Raw genomic sequence first — 27,078 nt, 5'->3', positions numbered from 1 at the left:
TCGATAAAAATTGGTGAGGGTCATCAGGGACGTGCTGAACTTCCTTAGCCTTCTGAGGAGAGTAGTTACTGAAGAGGAGTGTCTGATGGAGGGAGGTGTGACGCTGGTATATTTGAAAGTGAATCACATAATTGCCAATGGAGTAACCAAAAAATAACATAAAGGTGAAGAAGGATCCTTGGAGATGGGGAAGAGGAATCTGTTGTGGACTGGAGTCACATTTTGACAAATGGTTAGATCTTTATCCATTCACAGCCTGGCAAACAGCATTTATTGCTCAATAGCAGACTGCTATTGAATTGAGTGGCTTCCAAGGATAATTCAAAAGGTCACCAACAGGGTGCAGATTCATAGAGGTAGACCAGATAAGGATGGCAGGTTCCCTTGTTCCGAGAACGTTTGTGAGTTAGGTGGCTTTTCATGGCAAACTGGGAGTTTCACAGTCACTATTTATTGATACTGGATTTTACTTTTACCTGATACAACAAATGGTGGGATTTGAACTCGTGACTTTAGATTATAAGTCCAGTAGCATATTCACTACACTTCTGCATCGACCACAGTAACTTGCACATGTAAGTACAGTTAATCTGTCATTGTTCCGTGTGCTGGCCCTCGATTTGACTCCAGTGATGGGGCCTGGTTGTGCAGCACATGGTTTCCAAGCACTACTTTCTTTCTTCTTCAATCTTTTTATTTAATACAGATTGATATATAGCATCAATATTTATACATGTAATACAAAGAGATCAGGATAACAATCATAGCATATATAACCATAAAGAACAATAAAATAAAACAAAATCTGTAGATCCAACGATCTCTTAGTAAATGAATATAATATAAAAGAAAGGAAAGAAAAAGATTTATTACATAAATTTTAAGAGAAACCCAAATCAATAAAAAAAAATTATAAACAATATAAACTAAACAAATCAAAACTTTTCAAAAGAAAAACAAACAACAAAAAAAAGGGGGAAAAAAAACTGGGCTAAAATTTCTCAGTAGAAGCAGAGATATTATGTCGTCGAGTCCGTTCCTCCAAGTTGGAAAGTTATTGAAAGGGGATCTACATCATGTGAAAATATTGAATAAATGGACTCCAAATATCTTCAAATTGAAGCGAAGGATCAACAGTGCCACTCCTAATTTTTTCCACCAAGCACTACTAAATCACAATAATGACACACACCTAAGCCCCATCAGGAGCCTAGCATAAGAACCCTGGTTTCACTAGCACTAGTTGCCAGAGTACTGGTCAACCTTTGGGTATACTTTGACTCCTGACTGCTTAGATCTGGCAACTCTAGAGCAGTCCTGGTTTTGCAGTTTCCCCTAGGATATCCAGTTTCTGTGTCAGGACTCTGCCTCAGAGCACCAAGGCAAGATTCCTTCTGGTTGCTGCCTGTGTTTGGTTCTGAGGAAGCATCCTGACTCCAGTCTTGTACAGGTGTGCTGCATTTGGGTTCTCTGTGAGCTTGCTCTTTGCTTGATGTTGTGACATAATCAGGTGATGAGGAAGTGAAATGTGAGCCACTGATAGTATAATTTAATTAGCTTTATTAAACACTGGTGAATATTTATGAGATGTACAACAACATCTATGAAACTGTCTTTTTGAAGTTAAATTTCAATCATAATGTGAATTAGTTGTTCAGTCCTGGACAATTTTTTTTTTGTGCTTTTAAAGCTCAGAGTGATTATTGCAAAATGTCTTCAACTAGAAAAAGTTATCAGTCACCTGCATTTGAACCAAATGACAGGTTATGAATTCACTATTAAGAATGTGTAGCTAGAAGGCAAAGCAGTGACTTCAGTGTAGAAAAGCAAGATTTTTTTTTTCCCTGGTGACTAATCTCATGCTGGAAGTGATTACTGATCTTGAATTCTAAAGATGTCCTGATATGAATTCAAGATGGCATTTTGCAACATGCCTTCCTCATCTTGATGATAATCCTGAAATGAAAAGGAAAGCATACAGTTTTTAGAATAACACTTAGGCATGAAAACTTTATCCTATTTTCCTGTCCCAGCTGAGTTTTTTTCTAATTCCCATCAATGTCACTTTTACTGAGTTCCTTGATGCTTTGTCAAATTCTGCCAGGAAGCCAAGGTGTTAGATCTTAAAAAATGGTTCAATGATTGGCATGACCCAAGGAAGTAATGAGGGACAAAGATCTTTGTGTACATGTCCAAGGATCCCTGAAGGTGGCAGCACAGGTAGATAGTGGTTATGCAAGAGACTGCAGATGCTGGAAATCTGGGTCAATGCACAAAATGGCAGCATCTGGAGGGAAATAGACAGTCAATGTTTCAGGCTGAGACTCTTCATCAGGACTGGAAAAAGAGTCAGTATAAAAAGGTGGGGGGAAGGGGTGGAGCAAGAGGTGATAGGTGGATCCAGGTGTGGGGGGATGAAACGCAGATGAGGGAGGGGGTGGGAATGATGTAAGAAGCTGGTTAGGGGGAGATCCTGTCTGACCAATTTGGTTGTATTTTTCAAAGAGGTAACAAAATGGGCACTGTGGTGGATGTAGTCCACGTGGACTCAGTCAGACTTTTGACAAGGTCCCACATTGTAAACTGGTCCATAAGCTTAAGAGCCCATGGGATCCAAAGTGGGCTGGCAAATTGGATCCAAAATTGGCTTGGTAGTAGGTGATAGTGGAGGGTTGTTTTTTTTTTGCAATTGGAAATCTGTGCCCAGTGGTGTTCCACAAGGATTGGTGCTGGGACCATTTCTGTTTGTTACAAACATTGATGGTTTAGATATGAATAAAGGAAGAGAGTGCAGAGGAGGTTTACCAGGTGCTGCCTAGATTAGAGGGCAGGTGCTATAAGGAGAGGTTCGACAAACTTGTTTTTTTTTTCTCTGGACTGGTGGAGGTTGAGGAGAGACCTGATAGAGGTTTATAAGATTGAGAGGCATAGAGTAGACAGTTGGTATCTTTTCCCAGTGTTGGAATGTCTGATACAAGAGGGCATGCACTTGGGTGAGATGGAGGAAAGTTCAAAGGAGATGTGTGGAGCAAATCTTCTTACAGTGGTGGGTGCCTGGAATGCACTACCAGGGGTGGCGGTGGAGGCAGATATGATGGAGGCGTTCAAGGCATTCATGAATGTGCAGGGAATGGAGAGATATGGACATTGTGTAAGCAGAAGGGATTAGTTTAGTTAGGCATTTAATTAGTTCGGCACAATATGGTGGGCTGAAGGGCCTGTTCCTGTGCTGTACTGTTCTGTGAGGTGTGATTAGTAAGGAGACACGAGGCTGCAGATGCTGGAACCTGGAGCAACAAAGGAACTCAGTGGGTCGAGCAGCATCTGTTGATGTTTCAGTTTGAAACCCTGCATCAGCACTGAGTGGAGAGGGGAGATGACCAGTATAGAGGTGTGATTAGTAAGTTCACAGAATTGGTGGTGTTGTTGATCGTGACAAGGACAGTATTGGGTTACACGACGGGCACTGCAATGGCAGGTGGAACTCAATCTTGATAATCGTGCGGTTATGCACTTTGTGGTGCGTAACAACTGCAGGACATGTGCAATGGAAGGGAGGACCTGAGGGAGTATTGAGGAATAGAGGGACTTTGGTATACAAGTCCAAGGATTCCTGAAGGTGACGGTACAGGTAGGTAAGACGGTGAAGAAGACACAGGATACCAGCCTTCATTAGCTGGGGAATGGAAGGTAAGAGCAGGGAGTTATTAGTACATTAGACAAGACTTCTTTATTAGTCACATGTACGTCAAAACACAGTGAAATGCATCTTTGTGTAGAGTGTTCTGGGGGCAGCCCGCAAGTGTTGCCACGCTTCTGGCGCCAACATAGCATGCCCACAACTTCCTAACCCTACGTCTTTGGAATGTGGGAGGAAACCGGAACACCCGGAGGAAACCCACACAGACACAGGGAGAACATACAAACTCCTTACAGACAGTGGCCGGAATTGAACCCAGGTTGCTGGCGCTGTAATAGTGTTACGCTAACTGCTACACTACCGTGCCACAGGAGTACTGTGTGTAGTTCTGGTCACCACACTAGGAAGGTCAGGACAAGGTGCAGAAAAGATTGACCAGGATGTTGCCTGGGATGGGACACTTCCTCTATGAAGAGAGGCTGGACTGACTGGGTTTGTTTTCCTTGGAGCAGAGGGGTCTGAGGGAGAACTGATAGTGAAGTATGAGGGTAGGTACTGAGATATGTTTCCCCTTAACAGGAGTGTTGATGATCAGGTTTCATACCTTTAAGGTAAGGTAAAAGGACATCCCTTCAGAACAGAGGTGAGGAGGAATTTTCTTTAGCCAGAGGGTCGTGAATCTGTGGAATTCATTGCCATGGACAGTTGTGGAAGCCAAGTCATTGGGTATACTTAAAGTGGAGGTTGATAGGTTCTTGATTAGTAAGAGCATCAAAGGTTACGGGGAGAAGGCAGGAGAATGGGGTTGAGAGGGAAAAATAAACTCGCCATGATCGAATGGTGGAGCAGACTCGATGGGCTGAAAGGCCTTATTCTGCTCCTATGTCTCATGGTTTGCAGGGGATCTTTTTTCTCTCAGAAGTGGTAGGAAGCTGGAAGTCACTACTGAGGGGGTGGTGGAGACAGACTCCCTCAATGAGAAGTATTCAGATGAGGACTTGAAACACCACATGTAGACAGCTACAACTGAGCAATGGAAAATGGGATTGGTATAGACAGATGGGGACACAGGCCCTTTGGCTCACTGTGTCTAGCTGTTTGGTCTGCACTTGAAACAAGGCAGCAATGAGGTCTGGAGCTAAGTGCAACACAAAACGCTGAGGGAACACAGCGGGTCAGGCAGCATCTGTGGAGGGAAATGGGCAGTCGACAATTCAGGTCAAGACCCTTCTGGACTCCACCAGTCCAGATGAAGGGTCTCGGTTCAAAATGTTGACAGTCCACATCCCTCCACAGATACTGCCTGACCCACTGAATTCCCCCAGCATTTTGCATTGCTCCAGATTGTGGAATCTGCAGTCTCTCTTGTGTCTCCATGCTGGAGTTAAGTGATCTGGATAAATCCCAAACTGGGCATCAGCGAGCAAGCTCTGGGAGGGTCAACACCATCTAACCCTTGGCTGATAATTTGGAGAATGAATAGCAGATGGGAGAGTTTCAGCCTGTATATTGGCAACCCTTCATCGTCTCTGGGTCCAATCTAAACTCCCTCCCCAACAGTGCTGTGGGACCTTCACCAGAGCGACTGCAGTGGCTCAGCCACACCTCAAGGAGCAGTTAGGGATAGGCGACAAATGTTGGCCTTACTATCTGGAGAATGAGTAAGTTGTTTAAAAAATCTCCACACCTTCTGCTGGATATAATATGAAAGCACTCACCACAAAGTAATCGTAACTGAACTGGTGTCGCAGCATAAGATGACCAATGAAGTTCCTGCTGTGGTAACTTGGATCGCCCCAGGGCATTGATGCACAGATTGGACAGACCTGCAGAGGAGGAGTACAGGGGTTCAGGTGAGAAGAATGGCTTGTGGGGAAGCATCTCCCACTGCCAGGCAATGGCCAATGAATCTGTGAGCAATGGCAGATTTTATAATGTCGGCAGGTTTCACTTGACAGCAGCCACTGAATTTGCTAAGCCATAACAACTCTAAATAAGAGTCATCTCCCTGAAAGTTCACTGTAGGTTTTTCTGGTCTGTAGCTCTGGCAGAAACCCAACACTTTCTTGCTGCTACCGTCGGGCAGGAGGGACAGAAGCCTGAAGTCCCACACCACCAGGTTCAGGAACAGCTACTTCCCTACAACTGTTCGGTTCTTGAACCAACCGGCATGCACTTAAGGTGAGAGGGGGTAGGTTCAGAACAGATGTGAGGGGTATTTTTTTTATTGAGAGAGTGGTGGATGCCTGGAATGCGTTGCCTGATAGGGTGGTGGAGGCAAATTCATTGGTGGCTTTTAAGAGGGGCTTGGATGGGCACATGAATGAGAGGAAAATAGAGGGATACGGGCATTCTGTAGGTAGGAGGGGATAGCTATGTCAGCACAACATTGTGGGCTGAAGGGCCTGTTCTCTGCTGTACTGTTCTATGTTCTAAGATCACTAGCCTTTAGCAATGCTATGATCACATTGCACTAAAATGGACTTTATTTTTTGTTGTTCAATTGTTCTTTCTTGTAAAAAAAAATTTTGTTTTTCTTATCAATGGTGCTTATCTGATGCTACGTGCCTGTGATGGTGCTTATCTGATGCTACGTGCCTGTGATGGTGCTTATCTGATGCTGTGTGCCTGTGATGCTGCTGCAAGTAAGCTTTCAATTGCACCTGTGCATACATGCACTTGTGCATATGGCAATAAACTTGACCTTGACTTTGATCTGCCAAGGCTCTGACTTTCTCTCCCTCAACCCACACAAACCATTTGCCAGTCTGTCAATTTGCAAAAGATTCATTCTTAGGGTTCTTGTTGTTATGGACTCAGAGGCAGAAGTTTCTATGTGGACAGTCAGAACCTGCAGAAGCCATGACTGTACCTGCCATGAATCAGTAGGAAACACTCATCTCCAAACTCCAGAGTTGAGAGTTCAAATCCCACTCCAGCCACCAATCAGTTTTCTAGAGGGTATACCCACACTGTAAATAAAATCAGGAAATGCTGGAAATACTCAGCAGGTCACTCTGCATCTGAGGGAAGAGAAATATCCCACAGATGGAGCCTGATCTGCTGAATATTTACAGAATTTTCTGTTCTATTATAGATGCCCAGTATCTGTTAATGTTTCTAATGTATAATGCATCTGCAGTATTTTTGATTCCATGCTGTAAGAAGCACTTGGATAAGTACATGGAGGGATGGGGCTTGGAGGGAAATAGGCTGAATGCAGGAAGTTGGCACTAGCCGGGTGGGCACTGTGGTCAGCATTGGACTGGTTGGGTCAAAGGACCTGTAACCGTGCTATATCACTCTATAACTCTGACTCAATGCTTTCATGAAACAAATATACATCCACCATCATGAAGTGCTTCAAGAGGCTGGTCATGGCACGCATTAACTCCAGCCTCCCAGAAAATATTGACCCACAGGTCTACAGTGGATGCCATCTCCCTGCCCCTACACTCATCTCTGGAGCATCTGGACAGTAAAGTCACCTACATTAGACTATTGTTTATTGACTACAGCTCTGCCTTCAATACTATAATTCCAAGCAAACTCATCACCAAACTCCAAGACCTGGGACTCAACACCTCCCTCTGCAACTGGATCCTTGACTTCCTGACCAACAGACCGCAATCAGTGAGGACAGGCAGCAACACCTCCAGCACGGTTATTCTCAACACTGGTGCCCCACAAGGCTGCGTCCTCAGCCCTCTGCTCTACTCCCTATACACTCGTGACTGTGTGGCCAGATTCTGCTCTAACTCCATCTACAAGTTTGCAGATGATACCACCGTTGTAGGCCGTCTCTCAAATAATGAGTTGGAGTACAGGAAGGAGATAGAGAGCTTAGTGACATGGTATCATGACAACAACCTTTCCCTCAATGTCAGCAAAACAAAAGAGCTGGTTATTGACTTCAAGAAAGGGGGTTGGTGTACATGCACCTGTCTACATCAATGGTGCTGACGTCGAGAGGCTTGAGAGCTTCAAGTTCCTGGGCTTGAACATCACCAATAGCCTGTCCTGGTCCAACCACGTAGACACCTCGGCCAAGAAAGCTCATCAACGCCTCTACTTCCTCAGGAGGATAAAGGAATTTGGCATGTCCCCTTTGACACTCACCAACTTTTATCGATGCACCATAGAAAGCATCCTATCTGGATGCATCACTGCTTGGTACGGCAACTGCTCTGTCCAGGACTGCAAGAAACTGCAGAGAGCTGTGGGCACAGCCCAGTGCATCACGGACACCAGCCTCCCCTCCATGGACTCTGTCTATACCTCTCGCTGCCTTGGTGAAGCAGCCAACATTATCAAAGACCCCACCCACCCAGGTCATTCTTTCCTCTCCCCTCTCCCATCAGGCAGAAAATACAGGAGCCTGAGGGCACATACCACCAGGCTCAGGGACAGCTTCTATCCCACTGTGATAAGACTATTGAATGGATCCCTTATACGATGAGATGGACTCTTGACCTCACAATCTACCTTGTTATGACCTTGCACCTTATTGTCTACCTGCAATGCACTTACCTGTAGCTGTAACATTTTACTCTGTATTCTGTTATTGTTTTTACCCTGTACTAACTCAATGCACTGTGTAATGAATTGACCTGTACGATCGGTATGCAAGACAAGTTTTTCACTGTACCTTGGTACAAGTGACAATAATAAACAAATACTTTAAAGAACCTACCACACGCCGATGGTCAAAGTAATGACTTGTTATGCAGTGTTCAGCTAAACCAAAATCATCATAGTTCCTCTGCTGGCAATATGGGCAAGTGTATGTTTCGCTGTTTGGCCGTGGTTCTGTTGACCTGATTGGTTGAACGTAACTTGGAAGTAAAAAGAAAGTTTGCGTTATATTAATTTTAGATTCCAGCTTTAAAAAAAATATTCAGAACAAAGAAGCCCACTTGATTGGTTGCCCATTCACCAGCCTGAACATTCATTTGTAAACAAAATAAAACTGCTGGAAATATGAAATAAAAAAATTTTTTTCCAGCATTTTTTTTATTATGAAACACTCATTCCCTGCACCACTGGCACACTGTGGCTGCAATGCATACTCACCCAGGCTACTCAGATAGCATCTTCCAAACCCATAACCTTGACCACCAAGAAGAACACCATCCCCTGCAGGTTCCCCTCTGACTCGCCCACCCTCCTGACCTGGAAATATGTTGTCAGTCCTTCAACGTTACTGGGTCTAAATGTTGGAATCAGAAAGACTGCAGTTGTACAAGGCGGCAGCTTACCAAGTTCTGCAGATGCACCATAGAAAGCATCCTATCTGGATGTGTCACGGCTTGGTATGGCAACTGCTCTGCCCGGGACCGCAAGAAACTGCAGAGAGTTGTGGACACAGCTCAGCACATCACGGAAACCAGCCTCCCCTCCATGGACTCCGTCTACATTTCCTGCTGCCTCAGTAAAGCAGCCAGCATAATCAAGGACCCTCCCACCCCGATCATTCTGTCTTTCCCCTCCCATTGGGCAGAAGATTGAGCAGGCATGGTAGTGTAGCGGTTAGCATAATGCTTTAGAGCACCAGCGACCCGGGTTCAATTCCAGCCACTGTCTGTAAGGAGTTTGTACGTCCTCCCTGTGTCTGCGTGGGTTTCCTCCCACATTCCAAAGATGTACGGGTTAGGAAGTTGTGGGCATGCTATGTTGGCGCCGGAAATGTGGCAACACTCGTGGGCTGCCCCCCAGAACACTCTACGCAAAAGATGCATTTCACTGTGTGTTTTGATGTACATGTGACTAATAAGGATGTCTTATCTCATCTAATAAAAGATACAAAAACTTGAGAACATGTACCACCAGGCTCAAGGACAGCTTCTATCCCGCTGTTATAGGACTATTGAACAGATCTCTTGTACGATAACGATGAACTCTTGATCTCACAATCTACCTCATCGTGGCCCTTGCACCTTATGGTCTGCCTGTACTGCACTTTCTTTGTAACTGTAACACTTTATTCTACATTCTGTTATAGTTTTTCATTTTGTACCATCTCGATATACTCATGTACGGAATGATCTGTCTGGATGGCACGCAAACAAAAACTTTTCACTGTATCTTGGTACATGTGACAATAATAAACCAATTACCAGTTGCCAACCCAGGGGCAACTATGGATGGACAAAAGGTGTAACGCCTTTGAACGGTTCCCTTATATGATGAGACGGACTCTGACCTCACGATCTACCTTGCTGTGACCTTGCACCTTATTGCACTGCACTTTCTCTGTAGCTGTGACACTTTACTCTGTACTGTTATTGCTTTTACCTGTACTGCATCAATGCACTCTGTACTAACCCAATGTAACTGCACTGTGTAATGAATTGACCTGTACGATCAGTATGCAAGACAAGTTTTTCACTGTACCTCGGTATAAGTGACAATAATAAACCAATACCAATACCTCTCTATAGTAATGCCATTTCCCAGCACTCACTCCATAGCCTTCTCTGTCATGGTGTTTCAAGTGCTCATGTAGATACATTGTGAGAGTGTCTGCTTCCTCCACTCCCTCAGGCAGTGAGTTCCAGGTTTCAACCAGCCTCTCGGTTGAATAAGTCTTTTTTAAATCCCCTCTAAGTCTCCTACACCTTACCTCAAACCCCTCTGCACATCGACCCCTTTGCTCAGGGGAAAGGTTTCTCACTATCCACCCTATCTGTACCCCTCATAATCTTGTACATCTCAGTCAGGTTCCCCCACCCCACTCTAAGGAAACCAAACGCAACCTCTCCAGTCACTCCTCACAGCAGAAGTGTTCCATCCCAGGCAACATCCTGGTGAATCTCCCCTGCACCCTGTCCAGTGCTAACACATCCTTCCCATAGTGTGGTGACCAGAACTGTACACAGTAGTCCAGCCCAAATGAGGTTGTACCATAACCCCCTGTACCATAATGCCCTGGAGAAAGAGGCAAGTATTCCCTGTGCCGCTTTCTCCACTTTATCAGCTAGTACTGTCACCCTGCAGGGATAATTGAACACGTACATCATTGTCATTTCATTGTCTACCTGCACTGTACTTTCTCTGTAACGAACTGTAATACTCTGCATTTTGTTACCGCTGTACTACCTCAATGGACTTTCCTTTTGAAATGATCTGTCTGGATGGCATGCAAAACAAAGCTTTTCACTGTACCTCAGTACACGTGACAATAATAAGTCAATTACCAATAACCACTCCTCGATACTTCCTTGGGTCCTATCTTTCACTGTGTATGTAGCACTCTTCCCAAAATGTAACTCTTCACATTTAATTTACAAAATTAAAGTAAGAGAAACATTTGCAATAACTACCGCATCAGCAGCATGCACTTACTGTTTTTCTTAGCACAAAGGAAGCGGAGAGGTGACATGATTGAAGTGTATAAAATTTTGAGAGACATACATAGGGTAGACAGCTGGTAGCTTTTTCCCGTGGCAAAGGTATCCAAAACTAGAGAGCATAGGTTTAAGGGAGGAGGTTTAAAGGGGTTCTGAGGGGTAAATTTTTCACACAAAAAGTAGTTGGTATCACGATAATGATCCCGGGAACGAAAGGCCTTAATGTATGAGGAGTGTTTGATGTCTCTGGGCCTGTACTCGGTGGAGCTCAGAAGGATGAGGGGGGATCAGGCACGGTAGTGTAGTGGTTAGCATAACACTTTACAGCGCCAGCGACCCGGGTTCAAATACAGCCACTGTCTGTAAGGAGTTTGCACGTTCTACCCATGTCTGCATGGGTTTCCTCCGGGTGCTCTGGTTTCCTCCCACATTCCAAAGACATGCAGGTTAGGAAGTTGTGGGCATGCTATGTTGGCGCCGGAAGCGTGGCAACACTTGCGGGCTGCCCCCAGAACACTCTACGCAAAAGGTGTATTTCACTGTGTTTCGATGTACATGTGACTAATAAAGATATCTTATCTTATCTCACTGTATCTGGAAGGTTTCTGGATACTGAAAGGCCTGGACAGAGTGGACGTGGAGAGGATGTTTCCATCAGTGGGAGAGTCTAGGATCTGAGGGCACAGCCTCAGAATAAAGGGACGTCCCTTTCGAACTGAGATGAGGAGGAATTTCTTCAGCCAGAGGGTGGTGAATGCGTGGAATTCGTTGTCACAGAGGGCTGTGGAGGCCAAATCTTTGGGTATATTTAAGGCAGAGATTGATAGGTTCTTCATTGGTAAAGGGGTTAAGCGTAATGGGGAGAAGGCGGGAGAAAGAGGTTGAAAAAAAAATCAGCCATGATTGAATGGTGGAGCAAACTCAATGGGCCAAATGTCCTAATTCTGCTCCGATATGGTCTCAGGCTGCCAGTTGAGTTGGTGGAGGCAGGAGCAGTAACGATATTTAAGAGGCATCTGCACAGTTACTTGAATGAACAGGGATAAGGAATTAATGCAGGCAAGTGGGATTAGTATAGGCGGGCATGACATACGGACATGTAGATGTTTCTGTACTGTACAACTCTATAACACAGGGACCTGGGAGTACATAGACGTAAATCCTTGACAGTGACAGGCCAAGTTGCGAGTGTGGTTAGTAAAGTATGTGGGAGCCTGGAATTCATAAATAGCGGCGTAGAGTTCAAAATGTTACATGGAACCCATAGAAAACACTCGCTGGACCTTGAGTGGAGCACTACATCCCATTGTGGTCACCACACATTAGGGAGGGTGTAAAGGTCCCAGAGAGAGTGCAGGACGGCTCCAGGGTGAGGGATTTCATCTCCAAGATTGGAACGGGGAAGCTAGGGTTGTTCTCCTTGGGGTAAAGAAGGTTGAGGGGAAGTTTGATGGAGGTGGACAGAATCATGGCTGGTTCAGATCACGAAGAAGCAGGAAAGTCGGCAAAATAAATCCATTTATTAATCACCTTTAACTGAGGAAACCAACTAAGGAATACATGAAACAAAGCACCCACACAAGCAGATAGAGTCAGACAGCATAGCAACAGGCCCTTAACCCCACCAAGACTGCACTGACCATCAAGAACCCACTTACACGAACCCTACACTAACCCTATTTTATTCTCCCCACTTTCCCATCAACTGTGCCAGATTCTACCCCTCACCTACACACTGGGGGTAATTCTCAGCGGCCAAGTAACCTACTGGCCTTCACATCGTTGGGACGTGGGAGGAAACCGTAGCACCCGGGGGAAACCCACGCGGTCACAGGGAGAACGTGCAAACTCCACACAGACAGCACCTGAGAATAGTTGGACTATTGTGACAGAGGGAGATTTTACAGAGTGTCTTAAAGGAAAAGAGCATGATAGAGAGACAGAGAGGTTTGGGGAGGGAATCGCTGAGCTTGAAGTCTCGGCAGACCAAAGTCAAAGTCAAAGCCGAGTTTATTGTCATATGCACAAGTACTTGTGTGCACAGGTGCAATGAAAAACTTATCTGCAGTAGCATCACAGGCACATTGTATTGGAGACACAACATTCACAAGAAAAACATAAATTATACAAAAATTATTCAGGAAAGAACCCAATTAGAACAAAAGAAAAGAAACAAAGTCCATTTCAGTGCGAAGGTTGTCATCGTGCTGCTATACTGAGGTAGTGATTAGGGTTGTGCTGGTTGGTTCAAGAACCGAATGGGGCATAGACAGAGTTAATGCACAGTAGGCTCTTTCCACCTAGATTAGGAGAGATAAGTACGAGAGGACATGGCTTTAGGGTGAAAGGGGAAAGGTTTAGGGGGAACATTAGAGGGAACTTCTTCACTCAAAGAGTGGCGGGAGTGTGGAATGGGCTGCCATCTGATGTGGTAAATGTGGGCTCGCTCTTAACTTTTATGAGTCAATTGGATAGATATCATGGACGAGAGAAGTCTGGAGGGGTATGGGCTGGGGGCAGGTAAATGGGACTAGCCGAATAATGTTTCGGCACAGACTAGAAGGGCCGAATGGCCTGTTTTCAGTGCAGTAGTTTTTCTATGGTTTCTATGGTTGAAAGGAAGTAGCTGTTCCTGAACCTGGTGTGTGGGGACTTCAGGCTTCTGTACCTCCTGCCCGATGGTAGCCTGCGAGAAGGATGGTACGGCCCAGATGGTGGGGGGGTCTTTGATGATGGCAGGCACGGTAGTGTAGCGGTTTAGCGTAACACTATTACAGCGCCAGCAACCTGGGTTCAATTCCCACCGCTGTCTGTAAGGAGTTTGTACGTTCTCCCCGTGTCTGCGTGGGTTTTCCTCCAGGTGCTCCGGTTTCCTCCCACATTCCAAAGACGCACAGGTTAGGATAGTTGTGGGCGTGCTATGTTGGCGCCGGAAGTGTGGCGACACTTGCGGGCTGCCCGCAGAACACTCTACGCAAAGATGCATTTCACTGTGTGTTTCGATGTACATGTGACTAATAAAGAAATCTTATCTTATCTTAACAAGTCCTTTGAGGCCATGGATGTGTGAGCTCCAGAGTCCCTGATGTTGTGAACTTTCAGTTACCAGGAAGAGGGATGTGATTAATGGCTGGGAAACAAGAGTGGGGTGGGAACTACAAACAATCTGCTGAAGGAACTCAGCGGGTCGATTAGCATCTGTAGGGCAAAGGGTATTATCAATGTTTCGAGTTGAAACGCCGCATCGGAACTGCAGTCTTGTCTCTCCTTGGAATGAAAACTGCAGATCGTGACATTGGTCCTGATATTTACTGGATGAAATTTCTTCTCTTCCAGCTCTGGATGCCGGACAATGTTCAAAATCAAGAGTTGCGTACTTAAAATGAAATGAGGTGATTTTGTTTAATCCCAGGAGGGTCGTGAGTCTTTGAACAAAGGGTGGTTGAATCAGAGTCTTCAAATATTTCTTAAGGCAGAGGTTGATAGATTCTTGTTATGCAAGGTGGTGAAAGTTTACTTGGAGGCCGTAGGCGCTGGAATCTAGAGCAAAAAACAAACTGCTGGAGGAACTCAGAGGGTCAGGCAGCATCTGTGGGGGCAGAGGGATGGTCAACGCTTCGGGTCGATACACTGCATCAGGAATGAGAGTGTAGAGGGGAGATTGCCAGTATAAGGAGGAGGGAGGAAGGGGTGAGACAGGGGCTGGTCTTATTGTCACATCTACCGAAATACAGTGTAAAGCGTGGCATCCAAGCAAATCATTCCATACATAGGTACATTGACGTAGTAAAAAGGAAAGAAACAGAATGCAGAATATAGCATTACAGTTACAGAGAAAGTGCCTTTCCCAGGGTAAACAGTACATCAATGGAGCTGTATCCAGTTGGGATCACACATACTAGTCCCGCCTGTGGGCTCCAATCTTACCTGGGCAAGGCACATCTTGCTGGAGGCAGAGGGAGGGTGTGAGTCAGGCAGCCAAAATCCTCCTGATACTTTGAGCAGATTCTAGTGTGCGCCCTCATGTCGATCAGGAACACCTGGATAAGATGCCAGACTTTCAGTAGACCGCACCTTCTGCCATTTCTCAACACTACTTTAATTACCTCTGCAAAATATTTCTAACCACAGACTCTCAGAATGAAAGAGGCCTTTTGGCCCATTAGCCTGATACTGGTTCAATGGAAGAGCAATCCAAGAGCAGTCCTGCTCCCCTTGCCCTCTCGCCCACAGCCCTGTAGAAAGAGTTGAATCTGCCTCTACTACAACCCCAGCCAATGAATTCCAGATCCTAACCGCTTACTGTGCATTACAGAAAGTTAAACATCGACCAAAGCTGAATCTTCCTCTGAGGAGTTAAGGCCAGCATAGATCAGCCACGATCATATTGAACAGGCTTGAGGGGCCGAGTGGCCTACTCCTGCTCCTATTTCAGAACACAGAACAGTACAGCACAGGAACAGGCCCTTCAGCCCGCAATGTCTGTGCTGAACATGATGCCAAATTAAACTAATCCTTCCTTTCCTTGTGTTCTTCTGAATAGTGATATCTTCCTATTGTTAACTTAGAACCAAGTCCTGGGCTGGAAGCTCTTGCCAACCATAGATGTCTTCTGTCGTTATTTAGAAATGAAGGCAGCGTAAACACATCAAACTCCAGCTTGATTGCTGCCCCAGAATCTACCCTAAACACTCACTGGAGCACTATAGCTGTTGAGTGAACCATCTACGAAATGTGCTGTGGTTACTCACCCAGGCTAACCCTGACAGCACCTCCCAAACCCACCACCTCTACCACCAAGAAGAACAAGGGCCTCAAGCCTGTGGGAAAAACCCACCAAGTCTCTCCAAGTCACACGTCATCCTGACTCAGGATAGATTGACATTCCCTCATCATCATCATTAGGTCTACGTCCTGGAACTCCTTCCCCAACAGCTCTGTGAGAGTGCCTTCACCGGAAGGACCTCAGTGGTTTCAGAAGGCCACTCAACACTATCTTCTCAGGGCAATGTCAAGGATGGGCAATAAGTGCTGGCCTTGGCAGTGGAACCTCAACCATATCGAAACGAAACCTCACCAATACCCTCCAAACTCTTTTTGCTGTGAGACTGTACTGTTGATTGTGTGTTAGCCTCTCTATTTTGGCATTTCAATGCAAGGACTGGCGTCAACTCTCATTGTCATTTCAGTCGGGGGGATCTCCCGGTCGGTCTGCTCCTGGGCCTGGCCAATGTGACCATTCACGGGTCCAGGGGACGGGCAGTCGAGGGTTCTGGCTGAGCAGATTGCCTGCCCCTTTTCCAGGCTTACCTCCGTGCCCGTGTGTCCCTGGAGAAGGAGCACACAGTACCCACGGGTGCAATGGGGGACTTCCAGGACCGGTGGGCACCACAGGGGCTCACATGCATTCTGGATAGAGATGACAGTGTAGTAATTTGAAGCTATTGACTGTAAATAGTGTGAATCGTGGAACACTGTAGTATTGTAACAAGGTGATGCTGTCATCACTGAATAAACCTCCTTTGAGAAAGGAAAAGTAGTGTCATTGCCGTTGTTTATTCTGTTGCTTGTTTCACACATCTGTAAGTTACCTGTCTCTACTTCCTCAGGAGGCTAAACAAGTTTGGCATTGATACTCACCAACTTTTATCGATGCACCATAGGAAGCATCCTATCTGGATGTATCATGGCTTGGTACGGCAACTGCTCTGCCCGGGACCGCAAGAAACTGCAGAGAGTTGTGGACACAGCCCAGCGCATCACAGACACCAGCCTCTTTACCTCTCACTCCCTTGGTGAAGCAGCCAGCATAATCAAAGACCCCACCCACCCGGGTCATTCTCTCTTCTCCCCCCTCCCATCAGGTAGAAGATACATGAGCCTGAGGGCACGTGCCACCAGGTTCTAGGACAGCTTCTATCCCACCGTGATAAGACTATTGAACAGTTCCCTTATATGATGAGATGGACTCTTGACCTTACAATCTACCTTGTTATGACCTTGCACCTTATTGTCTACCTGCAATGCACTTCCCTGTAGCTGTGACACTTTACTTTGTATTCCGTTATTGTTTTTACCCTGTACTACCTCAATGCACTGTGTAATGAATTGATCTGTACGATCGGTTTGCAAGACAAGTTTTCACTGTACCTCGGTACAAGTGACAATGATAAACTAATACCAATATGTATAACTTATGTTAACTTAGGTTTATGTTAACTTATGTTTGTCCTCGTCTTGTAATGGACTCAGCTGCTGCGAAAAGCTAATTTTCACGGCATTTATACCCTGGGTATGTCTGCCTGTGACAACAATAAACTTGAAACTTGAAAGGGAGAGCTATCCTTTGCATCTTGTTTAAATGCCACATATGGTCAATGCATCTTGGTGGTCGACTAACCTCAGTGTTGCAACCTTGGCACTTCACTTTCTTGAACATCATCTGCTGCTCAATGTCCGTGGCGACTGGCTCCGTGTGAGAAATCAGTCCCCGGCACAACGGACATTTCCTGCCGTTTACCGTGAATTAGTGCGGTGACAGCCCTGGCAAAATCTGAAAGGCAAAGTTTGGGAGAGAAGCAGGGTCAATTGAGGTTGGTTCCTGTGTGGCTTGGGAGTGTTTAGAGGCAGTTAGAAGAACTTGGTATTTTATTCGGTGTAGTGACAAGAACTGAGCATGGTGAACTCACCTCAGCTCTCGTCCACCAGCTGATAGACACACTGGAGGTCACAGTGGAAAGCATACTCAGTTTTGGATCGCTGAGAGAGGCAGAACCTGCCTTTCCTCAGGGAATGTGGCCTTTATGGATCCAGCATTTCAAAGAGATCATTCTCTCTAGGACACCCCAGCTCATTGGTATTTTGCTGTCTGGTATTTTTTTTCCTTTTTCAAAGGAGGTTCATTCAGTGATTAAAGAATCATATTAATACAATATTAAAGTACTCCATGGTTCACACTCAGTTTCAAATTATATCACGGTCATCTCTCTCCAGAACGCACTCGAGCCCCTGTGGTGCCCACCGGCCCTGGAAATCCCCCACTGTACCCTTGGATACTGTGTGCTCCTTCTCCAGGGACACACAGGCACGGACGTAAATCTGGAAGAGAGGCAGACAGTCGGCTCAGGCGGAACCCTCAACTGCCCACCGCCCGGACCTATAAATTGCCTCCATGACCAGACCCAGGAACAAACTGACCAGGAGATCCTCCGAACAACCCACCCACACCCCACTCCGCACCGGGTGACTAAAGTTCAGGAGCGTGGGGCTGAAGTGCAGCCAGAACGTGAGGAGCAGCCCTTTCAGATACTTTTCATCTGGTATTGGTGTTGGTATTGGATTACCGAGATACGGTGAAAAGCTGTTGTTTGTGTGCTATCCGTACAGATCATTCCATGCATGATTACATCGAGGTAGTAAAAAGAAAACAGAATGCAGAATATAATGTGCAGTAGACAAATAAAGTGCAAGGGCCATGATGAGGTAGATTGGGAGGTCAAGAGTTCACCTGCAGCGTATGAGAGGTCCGTTCAAGAGTCTGATAACAGCGGGGTAGAAGCTGTCCTTGAGCCTGGTGGTACGTGTTCTCAAATGTTTGTATCTTCTGCCCAATGTAAGGAGGGGGGGAGAAGAGAGAATGACCGGAGTGGGGGGGGGGGGGTCCTTGATTATGTTGGCGGCTTTCCCCAGGAGTGGAAATGCAGACGGAGTCCACGGAGGGGAGGCTGGTGTTGCGTGATGGACTGGGCCGTGCTCACTACTCTCTCGAGCATTTGCCAGACCGAGCTGTGATGCATCCAGAGAGGATGCTTTCAATGGTGCATCTGTAAAAATCGGTAAGAATTATCAGGGACATGCTGGATTTCCTTAGCCTTCTGAGGAAGTAGAGGCGTTGGTGTATTTTCTTGGCCAGATGTGCATCAGCGCCCACAGAACCTTCCCATGCAACTGATCTTTTACCTCTTCCCTTCCCACCACCCAGGGATCCAGGTCAGGCGGTGACTCACGAACTTTTTCCAACACAATCTAACACTCAATGTCAGCAAAACAAAAGAGCTGGTCATTGACCTCAGGAAAGGGGGGCGGTGTACATGCACCTGTCTACATCAATGGTGCTGAGGTCGAGAGGGTCGAGAGCTTCAAGTTCCTGGGAGTGAACATCACCCACAGCCTGTCCTGGTCAAATCACGTAGACGCCATGGCAACGAAAGCTCACCAGCACCTCTACTTCCTCAGGAGGCTAAAGAAATTCGGTATGTCCCCTTTGACACTCACCAACTTTTATTGATGCACCATAGAAAGCATCCTATCTGGATGTATCACGGCTTGATACGATAACTGCTCTGCCCAGGACCATAAGAAACTGCAGAGAGTTGTGGACACAGCCCAGCGTGTCACAGACACCAGCCTCCCCTCCTTGAACTCTGTCTTTACCTCTCGCTGCCTTGGTGAAGCAGCCAACATAATCAAAGACTCCACCCACCCGGGACATTCTGTCTTCTCTCCTTTCCCATCGGGTAGAAGATACAGGAGCCTGAGGGCACGTACCACCAGACTTAAGGACAGCTTCTACCCGACTGTGATAAGACTATCAACAGTTCCCTTATACAATTGGATGGACTCTGACCTCATGATCTACCTTGTTTGGCCTTGCAGCTTATTGCACTGCACTTTCTCTGTAGCTGTGACACTTTACTCTGTACTGTTATTGTTTTTACCTTGTACTACATCAATTGCACTCTGTACTAACCCAATGTAACTGCACTGGTAATGAATTGACCTGTACGATCAGTATGCAAGACAAGTGTTTCACTGTACCTCGGTACAAGTGACAATAATAAACCAATACCACCTGTGCCACAGTGCGCTCTCTTCTGCAAAGGGTGAACACCTCCATTCAACCTGCAAGGGTGATCTGGAAACTCCAGCTGCCTGTCACTTTAATTCTTCATCACACTCCCACTAGAGCCTCTCTCTTTCGCTTCCTACTCCGTTCCAACAAAGCTGTATATAAACTCGAGGAACAGCACTTCATCTTCTGACTTGGCTCATTACAGCCTTCCAGGCTCAACAATTTCAGATAATCAGCCATGCCAGGATGTATCTCAATATCAGCACAGTTAGAGGGAAATAGGTGAGGGAATGGGACTGATGAGATTGCTCTGAGAGCCAGCATAGACTTGGTGGGCTGAATTGCCTTCTCTCACAGCTCCAGCAACCGTGGTTCAATCCCGACCTCGGACACTGTCTGCGTGGAGTTTGCACATCTTCCCTGTGACCGCGTGGGGTTTCCCTCAGGTGGTCCGGTTTCCTCCACATCCCAAGGACATGCGGGTGGTTAAATTAATTGGCTGCTATAAATGCCCCTGGTGTGTGGGTGAGGGGTAGAATCTGGAGGGGGAGTTGATGGGAATGTGGGGAGAATAAAGTGGGATTAATCTAGGATTAGTGTAAACAAGGGGTTGATGGTTAGCATGCTCTATGTGGGCCAAAAGGCCTGTGTCTGTCCTTTGAGTCTCTAAGAAAATAATGATATTGAAATATAAAATTCCCAGCATTTGGCCTTTGTTCTCTCACCTGGTGATTTCAGATTTCATTCAACTCCTAGTTATACCATCCCAGTCAGACCTGCTATTATCCACCCTCTCCCAGCCAGCACCACCCACCACGTGTCATCCAGTCTCACCTGGTCCCCACCCCCTCTCCCCTTCCCCTTAAGTAACGTCTTTATTTCAAGCTTTTCCCAGTTCTGATCAAAGATCATCAAACTGAAACATTCACTCCGTTTTTCTCTCCACGGGTGCTGCCTGACCAGCCGAGTATTTTCAGCATTTTTCCATTTTTATTTCCAAAAGGAGAATTTGGAATAATGGCACCATCTCACTTCATTGATTTTAGAACAATATTTTTTTATTCCAGCTTACCTTTGAGACACTTCTTGGAACCTTTGGCCAATTTGGTTTGACAACATCCATTGGAATGTTGTATCATTAAAAGTGGTAGATGAATCCCGTTCTCAGCGATACATGAGTAGAAGCTACCAGGGTGGGGTTGGGAAGTGTTGATGCCCATAACACTGGTAATCTGGTACCCTTTGTACCCATTTAGTGCACTTGGAACAGACATACACAGGCCAAGGTCCACTGATTTCTACCTCATTATTCCAACAACATTGTGACTTTTTTAGACATTCACTGGACAAAGGTATCACTGTCAATTTATCGCCCTTCCATAATTGCTCTTGAGAAGGTGGTGGTGAGCTGCCATTGCAAACCACTGCGATCCCCGTGGAGAAAGTACTCCCATGGCTGTTGGGCAGGGACTTCCAGGATTTAGACCCAGCCACAATAAAGGAAAATAAGAGCCAACTACATTTCTGAGGACCCTGAGTTACAAATAGTTCAGACTACAAAGGGAGGGTGATTTATTTCCCTCAGAACACAGACTCATAGAGTAATACAGCACAGAAACAGGCCCTTCAGTCCAACTGGTCCATGCTGACCACAGCATCCTCCCTGCTAGCCCCAGTTGCCCGTGTTCGGCCCAAAACCCTCCAAGCCCCTCCCCTCCATGTGCCCATCCAAATGCCTCTTAAATGTTGCAATTGTATCTGCCTCGACCACTTCCTCTGGCAGCTCATTCCAGGTACTCTCTACCCTCTGTGTAAAGAGGTTACCTCTCAGATTTCTTTTAAATCTCTCCCTCTTATCTTGCATTGGTGCCCTCTAGTTTTGGACTCCCCAACCCTGGGGAAAAGACTATGACCGTCCATCTTATCCATACGCCTCATGATTTTATAAACTTCTGTGAGGTCACCCCTCATTCTCCTACACTCCGAGGAATAAAGATCCAGCCTGGCCAACCTCTCCCTATGACTCAGGCCCTCTAGTCCAGGCAGCATCCTTGTAAATCTCTTCTGCATCCTCTCCAGCTTGACAATGTCCTTCCTATAACAGGGTGACCAAAACTGTACACAGTACTCCAAGCGCAGCCTCACCAACCACTTATATAACTGCAACGTAATGTCCCTACTCCTAAACTCAGTGCCCTGACTGATGAAGGCCAGTGTGCTAAACACCTTCTTCACCACCCTGTCCACTTGTGCAGCTGCTTTCAGCAAACTGTGCACTTGTACTCTCAGGTCCCTCTGTTCCACAACACTTGTAAGTGCCCTGCCATTGAATGTCCAAAATGCATCACCTCACACTTATCTAAGTTGAAATCCTTTTGCCATTGCTCAGCCCATCTCCCTTACTGATCAAGATCTCTTTGCAATTCATTGTAACCTGATCCACTATCAACAAGACCCCCAAATTTAGTATCATCAGCAAACTTGCTAGTCATGCCACATACATTCATATCCAAATCACTTACATACATAATGAATAACAGAGGTCCCAGCACTGACCCCTGGGGCACCCCACTGGTCACAGGCCTCTTGTCGGTGAATCAACCTTCAACCGTCACCCTCTGCTTCCTATCGTCACACCAATTCTGAATCCACCTCACCAGCTCTCCCTGAATCCCATGCGACCTAACCTTCCAGATCAGCCTGCCATGCAGGACCTTGTCAAAGGCCTTACTGAAGTCCATATAGACAGCATCCACTGCCCTACCTTCATCTATCCCTCTCGTTACCTCTTCGAAAAACTCCAAAGGGTTCGTCAGACATGACCTCGCACACACAAAACCATGCTGACTGTTCCTAGTGAACCCAGATGGATTGTGCAACAATCTAGTACTTTCGATATCACTTTTATCATTGATTCTCCTAGGGCTGATTTTATATTCCAGATTTATTCAATGAACTGAACTTAAATGTCAAACACGAGTAGGATTTGCACTCAAGGACAGCTTCTATCCCCATGTCACCAGACTGTTGAACAGATCTCTCATACAGAACATGGAACATAGAACATTACAGCACAGTACAGGCCCTTTGGCCCATGATGTTGTGCTGACATTTTATCCTGCTCTAACATCTATCTAACTCTCACATAGCCCTCCATTTTTCTATCATTCATGTGACTATCAAGAGTCTCTTAAATGACCCGAATGTATCTGCCTCCACCACCTCAGCCTGCAGTGCGTTCCACGCACCCACCACTCTCTGTGTAAAAATCTTGCCTCTGACATCCGCCCTATACCTTTCTCCAATCACCTTAAAATTATGCCCCCTCATGTTAGCCATTGTTGCCCTGGGAAAAATTCTCTGACTGTCCACTCGATCTATGCCTCTTATCATCTTGTACACCTCTATCAAGTCACCTCTCATCCTCCTTCTCTCCAAAGAGAAACGCCTTAGCTCACTCAACCTAAGATATGGCCTCCAATCCAGGCAACATCCTGGTAAATCTCCTCTGCACCCTCTCTGAAGCTTCCACATCCATCCTATAATGAGGCGACCAGAACTGAACACAATACTCCAAGTGTGGTCTAACCAGAGTTCTACAGAGCTGCAACATGACCTCGCGGCTCTTGAACTCAATACCCCGACTAATGAAGGCCAACACACCATACGCCTTCTTAACAACCCTGTCAACCTGCATGGCAACGTTGAGGGATCTATGGACATGGACCCAAGGATCCCTCTGTTCCTTCACACTGCTGAGAGTCCTGCCATTAACCTTGTATTCTGCTTTCAAATTTGATCTCCCGAAGTGTATCACTTCACACTTTTCCGGGTTGAACTCCATCTGCCACTTCTCAGCCCAGCTCTGCATCCTAGCAAAATCCTGTTGTAACCTACAGCAACCTTCTACACTATCCACACACCACCAACCTTCGTGTCATCTGCAAGCTTACTAACCCACCCTTCCACATCCTCATCCAAGTCATTTATATAAATCACAAAGAGCAGGGGTCGGTCCCAGAACAGATCCCTGCGGAACACCACTGGTCACCGACCTCCAGGCAGAAGACGCCCCACCTACCACCACCCTCTGTCTTCTATGGGCGAGCCAATTCCGAATCCACACAGCCAGGTTTCCCTGGATCCCATGCCTCCTGACTTTCTGAATAAGCCTTCCATGAGGAACCTTATCAAACGGTGCTAAAGGTGCTAAATATATGCTAAAAATGAACTCTTGATCTCCAAATCTACCTCATTGTGGCCCTTGCACTTTATTTGTCTACATGCACTGCACTTTCTCTCTAATTGCAACACGATACTCTGCCACCTGTTATCTTTTAAAAGTCACGAGTAAGATCATGAGGGACGTCGATAGGGTGAATGCACACCATCTTTTTCCCAGGACAAAAAATAGAGGGCATAGGTCTAAGGTGCCAGAGGAATGGTTCAGGCGGGCACAATAACAACATTTAAAAGACATTTGGACAGGTTTAGAGGGATATGGGCCAAATGCAGGCAAATGAGTCTAGCTTAGATGGGCATCTTGGTCAGCTTGGACGAGTTGGGCCGAAGGGCCTGTTTCCGTGCTGTAATACTTTGTGACTATGACTGTCTGTATCCCATTGCAGATCCTGAATATCTCTTCACAGCACGCCCTTCCATCTATTTTTGTGCCCTGGGCATACAGGGTGTCGGACACCTGACACCCTGTCCCCTGCTCCAGCTCCTGAATATAAATAGTACATGACTGAGGGTCAAGAACTGACCCTGGGACACACCACTAGTCCCATCATTACAGACCTACAACCACTCGTTGAGTCTGACTCTTGTCTTCTAAGCGATTCTATCTCTTTGCTTCCTTGAAACAAGATGTAAAAGTCATTAATGTCAAAGGATAAACTCTGACCAGATCTTCCTGCTTTGCGCCATTAGCAGTGAGTTGCAAAAATTCCAGACTCCTGCTCCCGGTACAGGAGGTGCAGACCCCCTGATCTCTGGGAAACACGGGACAACTGGGCAGCTCTCTGTGAGAGTTGGGATGATGGTTATTCTCCAAGCAACCTCACTGAAACGGGTCATCCTGCTATTTTTTTTTGGTGGGATCTTCCTATGCACGAACTGCCGGCTTACCCGAGTGACCAACACTTCAAAAACACTTGACTGGTTGTTGCAGGAGGGAGAGACGGGTGCTATAGCAAGGGCGGTCTATTTAATCCCCCCCCCCCCCCCCTTCCCCACTGCCCCCAGCTTTTACACTGACTCGGTTCTACAGGAGGAGATGTGGGAGAACGTCAGAGACAGTTACAACCAGACGCACAGTGGCTCCGGGGGATATTACTCACACGTGTCCGCACTGTGTCCGCACCGGTCTCTCCAGGACTTGCAGGCACACGGGACAATCGAAATCCTCTGATCCCCCGAGATCCATCTGATCCATCTGTAGAGCGGGACCCGGGTTATGGCTTTGCTCGTTTCCCATGTAAACGCCGGTGGAAAGGAAGTCGCAAAACGAAAGTTGAACAACTGCAGCCTATTTCAGCACAACGCAGGGGAATCCCCTTCACATTTCCCCGAGAAGGGTGTGATCCTCGGTCTGCTGCTTGCCAGCGCTCTGTTCTCAGCTCAAAGCAACTGCTGTGGTCGGACCCGCCCTGTTGTAATCCAATTCTGATGGAAGGTCACGTCCTGAGATAGAAAACACCCTTGCTGTGCCCACATACTGCCTGACCCGCTGAGTATTTCCAGCATCTTCAGTCGAAAAAGCTGCAGGAACTCGGCGGGTCAGGCAGCATCAGGAAATGGACAGTGGACCTTTCGGGTCGAGACCCTTCTTCTGGTCTGCAGATGAACCTGAAGCGTCGACTGTCCAATTCCCTCCACAGATGCTGCCTGACCCTCTGAGTTCCTCCAGCTTTTTGTGTGTTGCTCCAGATTCCAGCGTTTGCAGAATCTCTTGTGTCTCCTTATTTATTCAACCTCAACTGTTGCTCTGGAGTCAAACAGCAGGCCCTGAGGTCCACGCTGCTTAGGCAGACCATCAAGTACCTGTCTAAACTAATCCCATTTACCAGCACTCACCAACAATTCCTGGACAATCCAATGCTCTACCTCAGTATAACAACACTATGACAACTACAATAGACATTTTTTAGATCTAATTGTGTTCTTTCTTGTATAATTAAGTATAATTTGTGTTTAATTTATGTTTTACTTGTGAATGCTTTTTATCTGATGCTCTGTTCCTGTGATGCTGCTGCAAGTAAGTTTTTCATTGCACCTGTGCACACATGGACTTGTGCATCTGACAATAAACTCGACTTTGTCTTTAACTTTGCTTTTTGACTTGTTAATTGTTGTGAGGATCTTTGTCTCCACCACCCCCTCACACAGTGCGTTCCAGATTCCGATCACACTCTGGGTGAAAAAAATCCTTCCTCAGATCCCCTTGGAAAATCTCTCACTCCTCCCCTCAAGCTTCTGCCCTCTGGTCTTAGACACCTGTGCCATGGGGAAGAGTTTATTCCTTATGAGAGCCATCTGTGCCCCTCACAGTTATGCATAAATACAAGAAACAGCAAATTATTGGTATTGGTTTATTATTGTCACTTGTACCGAGGTACAGTGAAAAACTTGTCTTACAAACCGATCGTACAGGTCAATTCATTACACAGTGCAGGTACATTGAGTTAGTACAGAGTGCATTGAGGTAGTACAGGTAAAAACAATAACAGTACAGAGTAAAGTGTCACAGCTACAGAGAAAGTGCAGTGCAATAAGGTGCAAGGTCACAACAAGGTCAATCGTGAGGTCATAGTCCAGCTCATCATCATGCACTGGGCTGTGTCCACAACACTCTGCAGTTTCTTGCGGTCCTGGGCAGAGCAGTTGCCGTACCAAGCCATGATACATCCAGATAGGATGCCTTCTATGGTGCATTGGCAAAAGTTGGTGAGAGTCAAAGGGGACATACCGAATTTCTTTAGCCTCCTGAGGAAGTAGAGGCGCTGGTGAGCTTTCTTGGCCGTGGCATCTACGTGATTTGACCAGAACAGGCTGTCGGTGATGTTCACTCCCAGGAACTTGAAGCTCTCAACCCTCTCGACCTCAGCACCATTGATGTAGACAGGTGCATGTACACCGCCCCCTTTCCTGAAGTCAATGACCAGCTCTTTTGTTTTGTTGACATTGAGGGAAAGGTTGTTGTCATGACACCATTCCACTAAGCTCTCTATCTCCTT

At 46.3% G+C, this 27,078-nt stretch overlaps 1 protein-coding gene across 1 annotated transcript; it reads right to left on the bottom strand.

The window, feature by feature from the left end:
• Nucleotides 1-753: 753 nt before the first annotated feature.
• LOC127574429 (E3 ubiquitin-protein ligase RNF114) lies at nt 754-25,562 on the bottom strand. Its single transcript, XM_052023437.1, has 6 exons — nt 25,183-25,562; nt 17,390-17,516; nt 14,917-15,029; nt 8,334-8,475; nt 5,359-5,466; nt 754-1,956 (listed from the first exon to the last, which is right to left on the bottom strand). Exons 1-6 carry the CDS (start codon nt 25,317-25,319, stop codon nt 1,873-1,875), a joined length of 711 nt encoding a protein of 236 aa, XP_051879397.1. The 5' UTR covers nt 25,320-25,562; the 3' UTR covers nt 754-1,872.
• Between the last annotated feature and the right edge of the window lie 1,516 nt (nt 25,563-27,078).

Source organism: Pristis pectinata, chromosome 9 (assembly GCF_009764475.1).
Source record: "Pristis pectinata isolate sPriPec2 chromosome 9, sPriPec2.1.pri, whole genome shotgun sequence".
Classification (NCBI taxonomy): domain Eukaryota; kingdom Metazoa; phylum Chordata; class Chondrichthyes; order Rhinopristiformes; family Pristidae; genus Pristis; species Pristis pectinata.
This window is presented reverse-complemented; position numbering and strand designations above follow the sequence as displayed.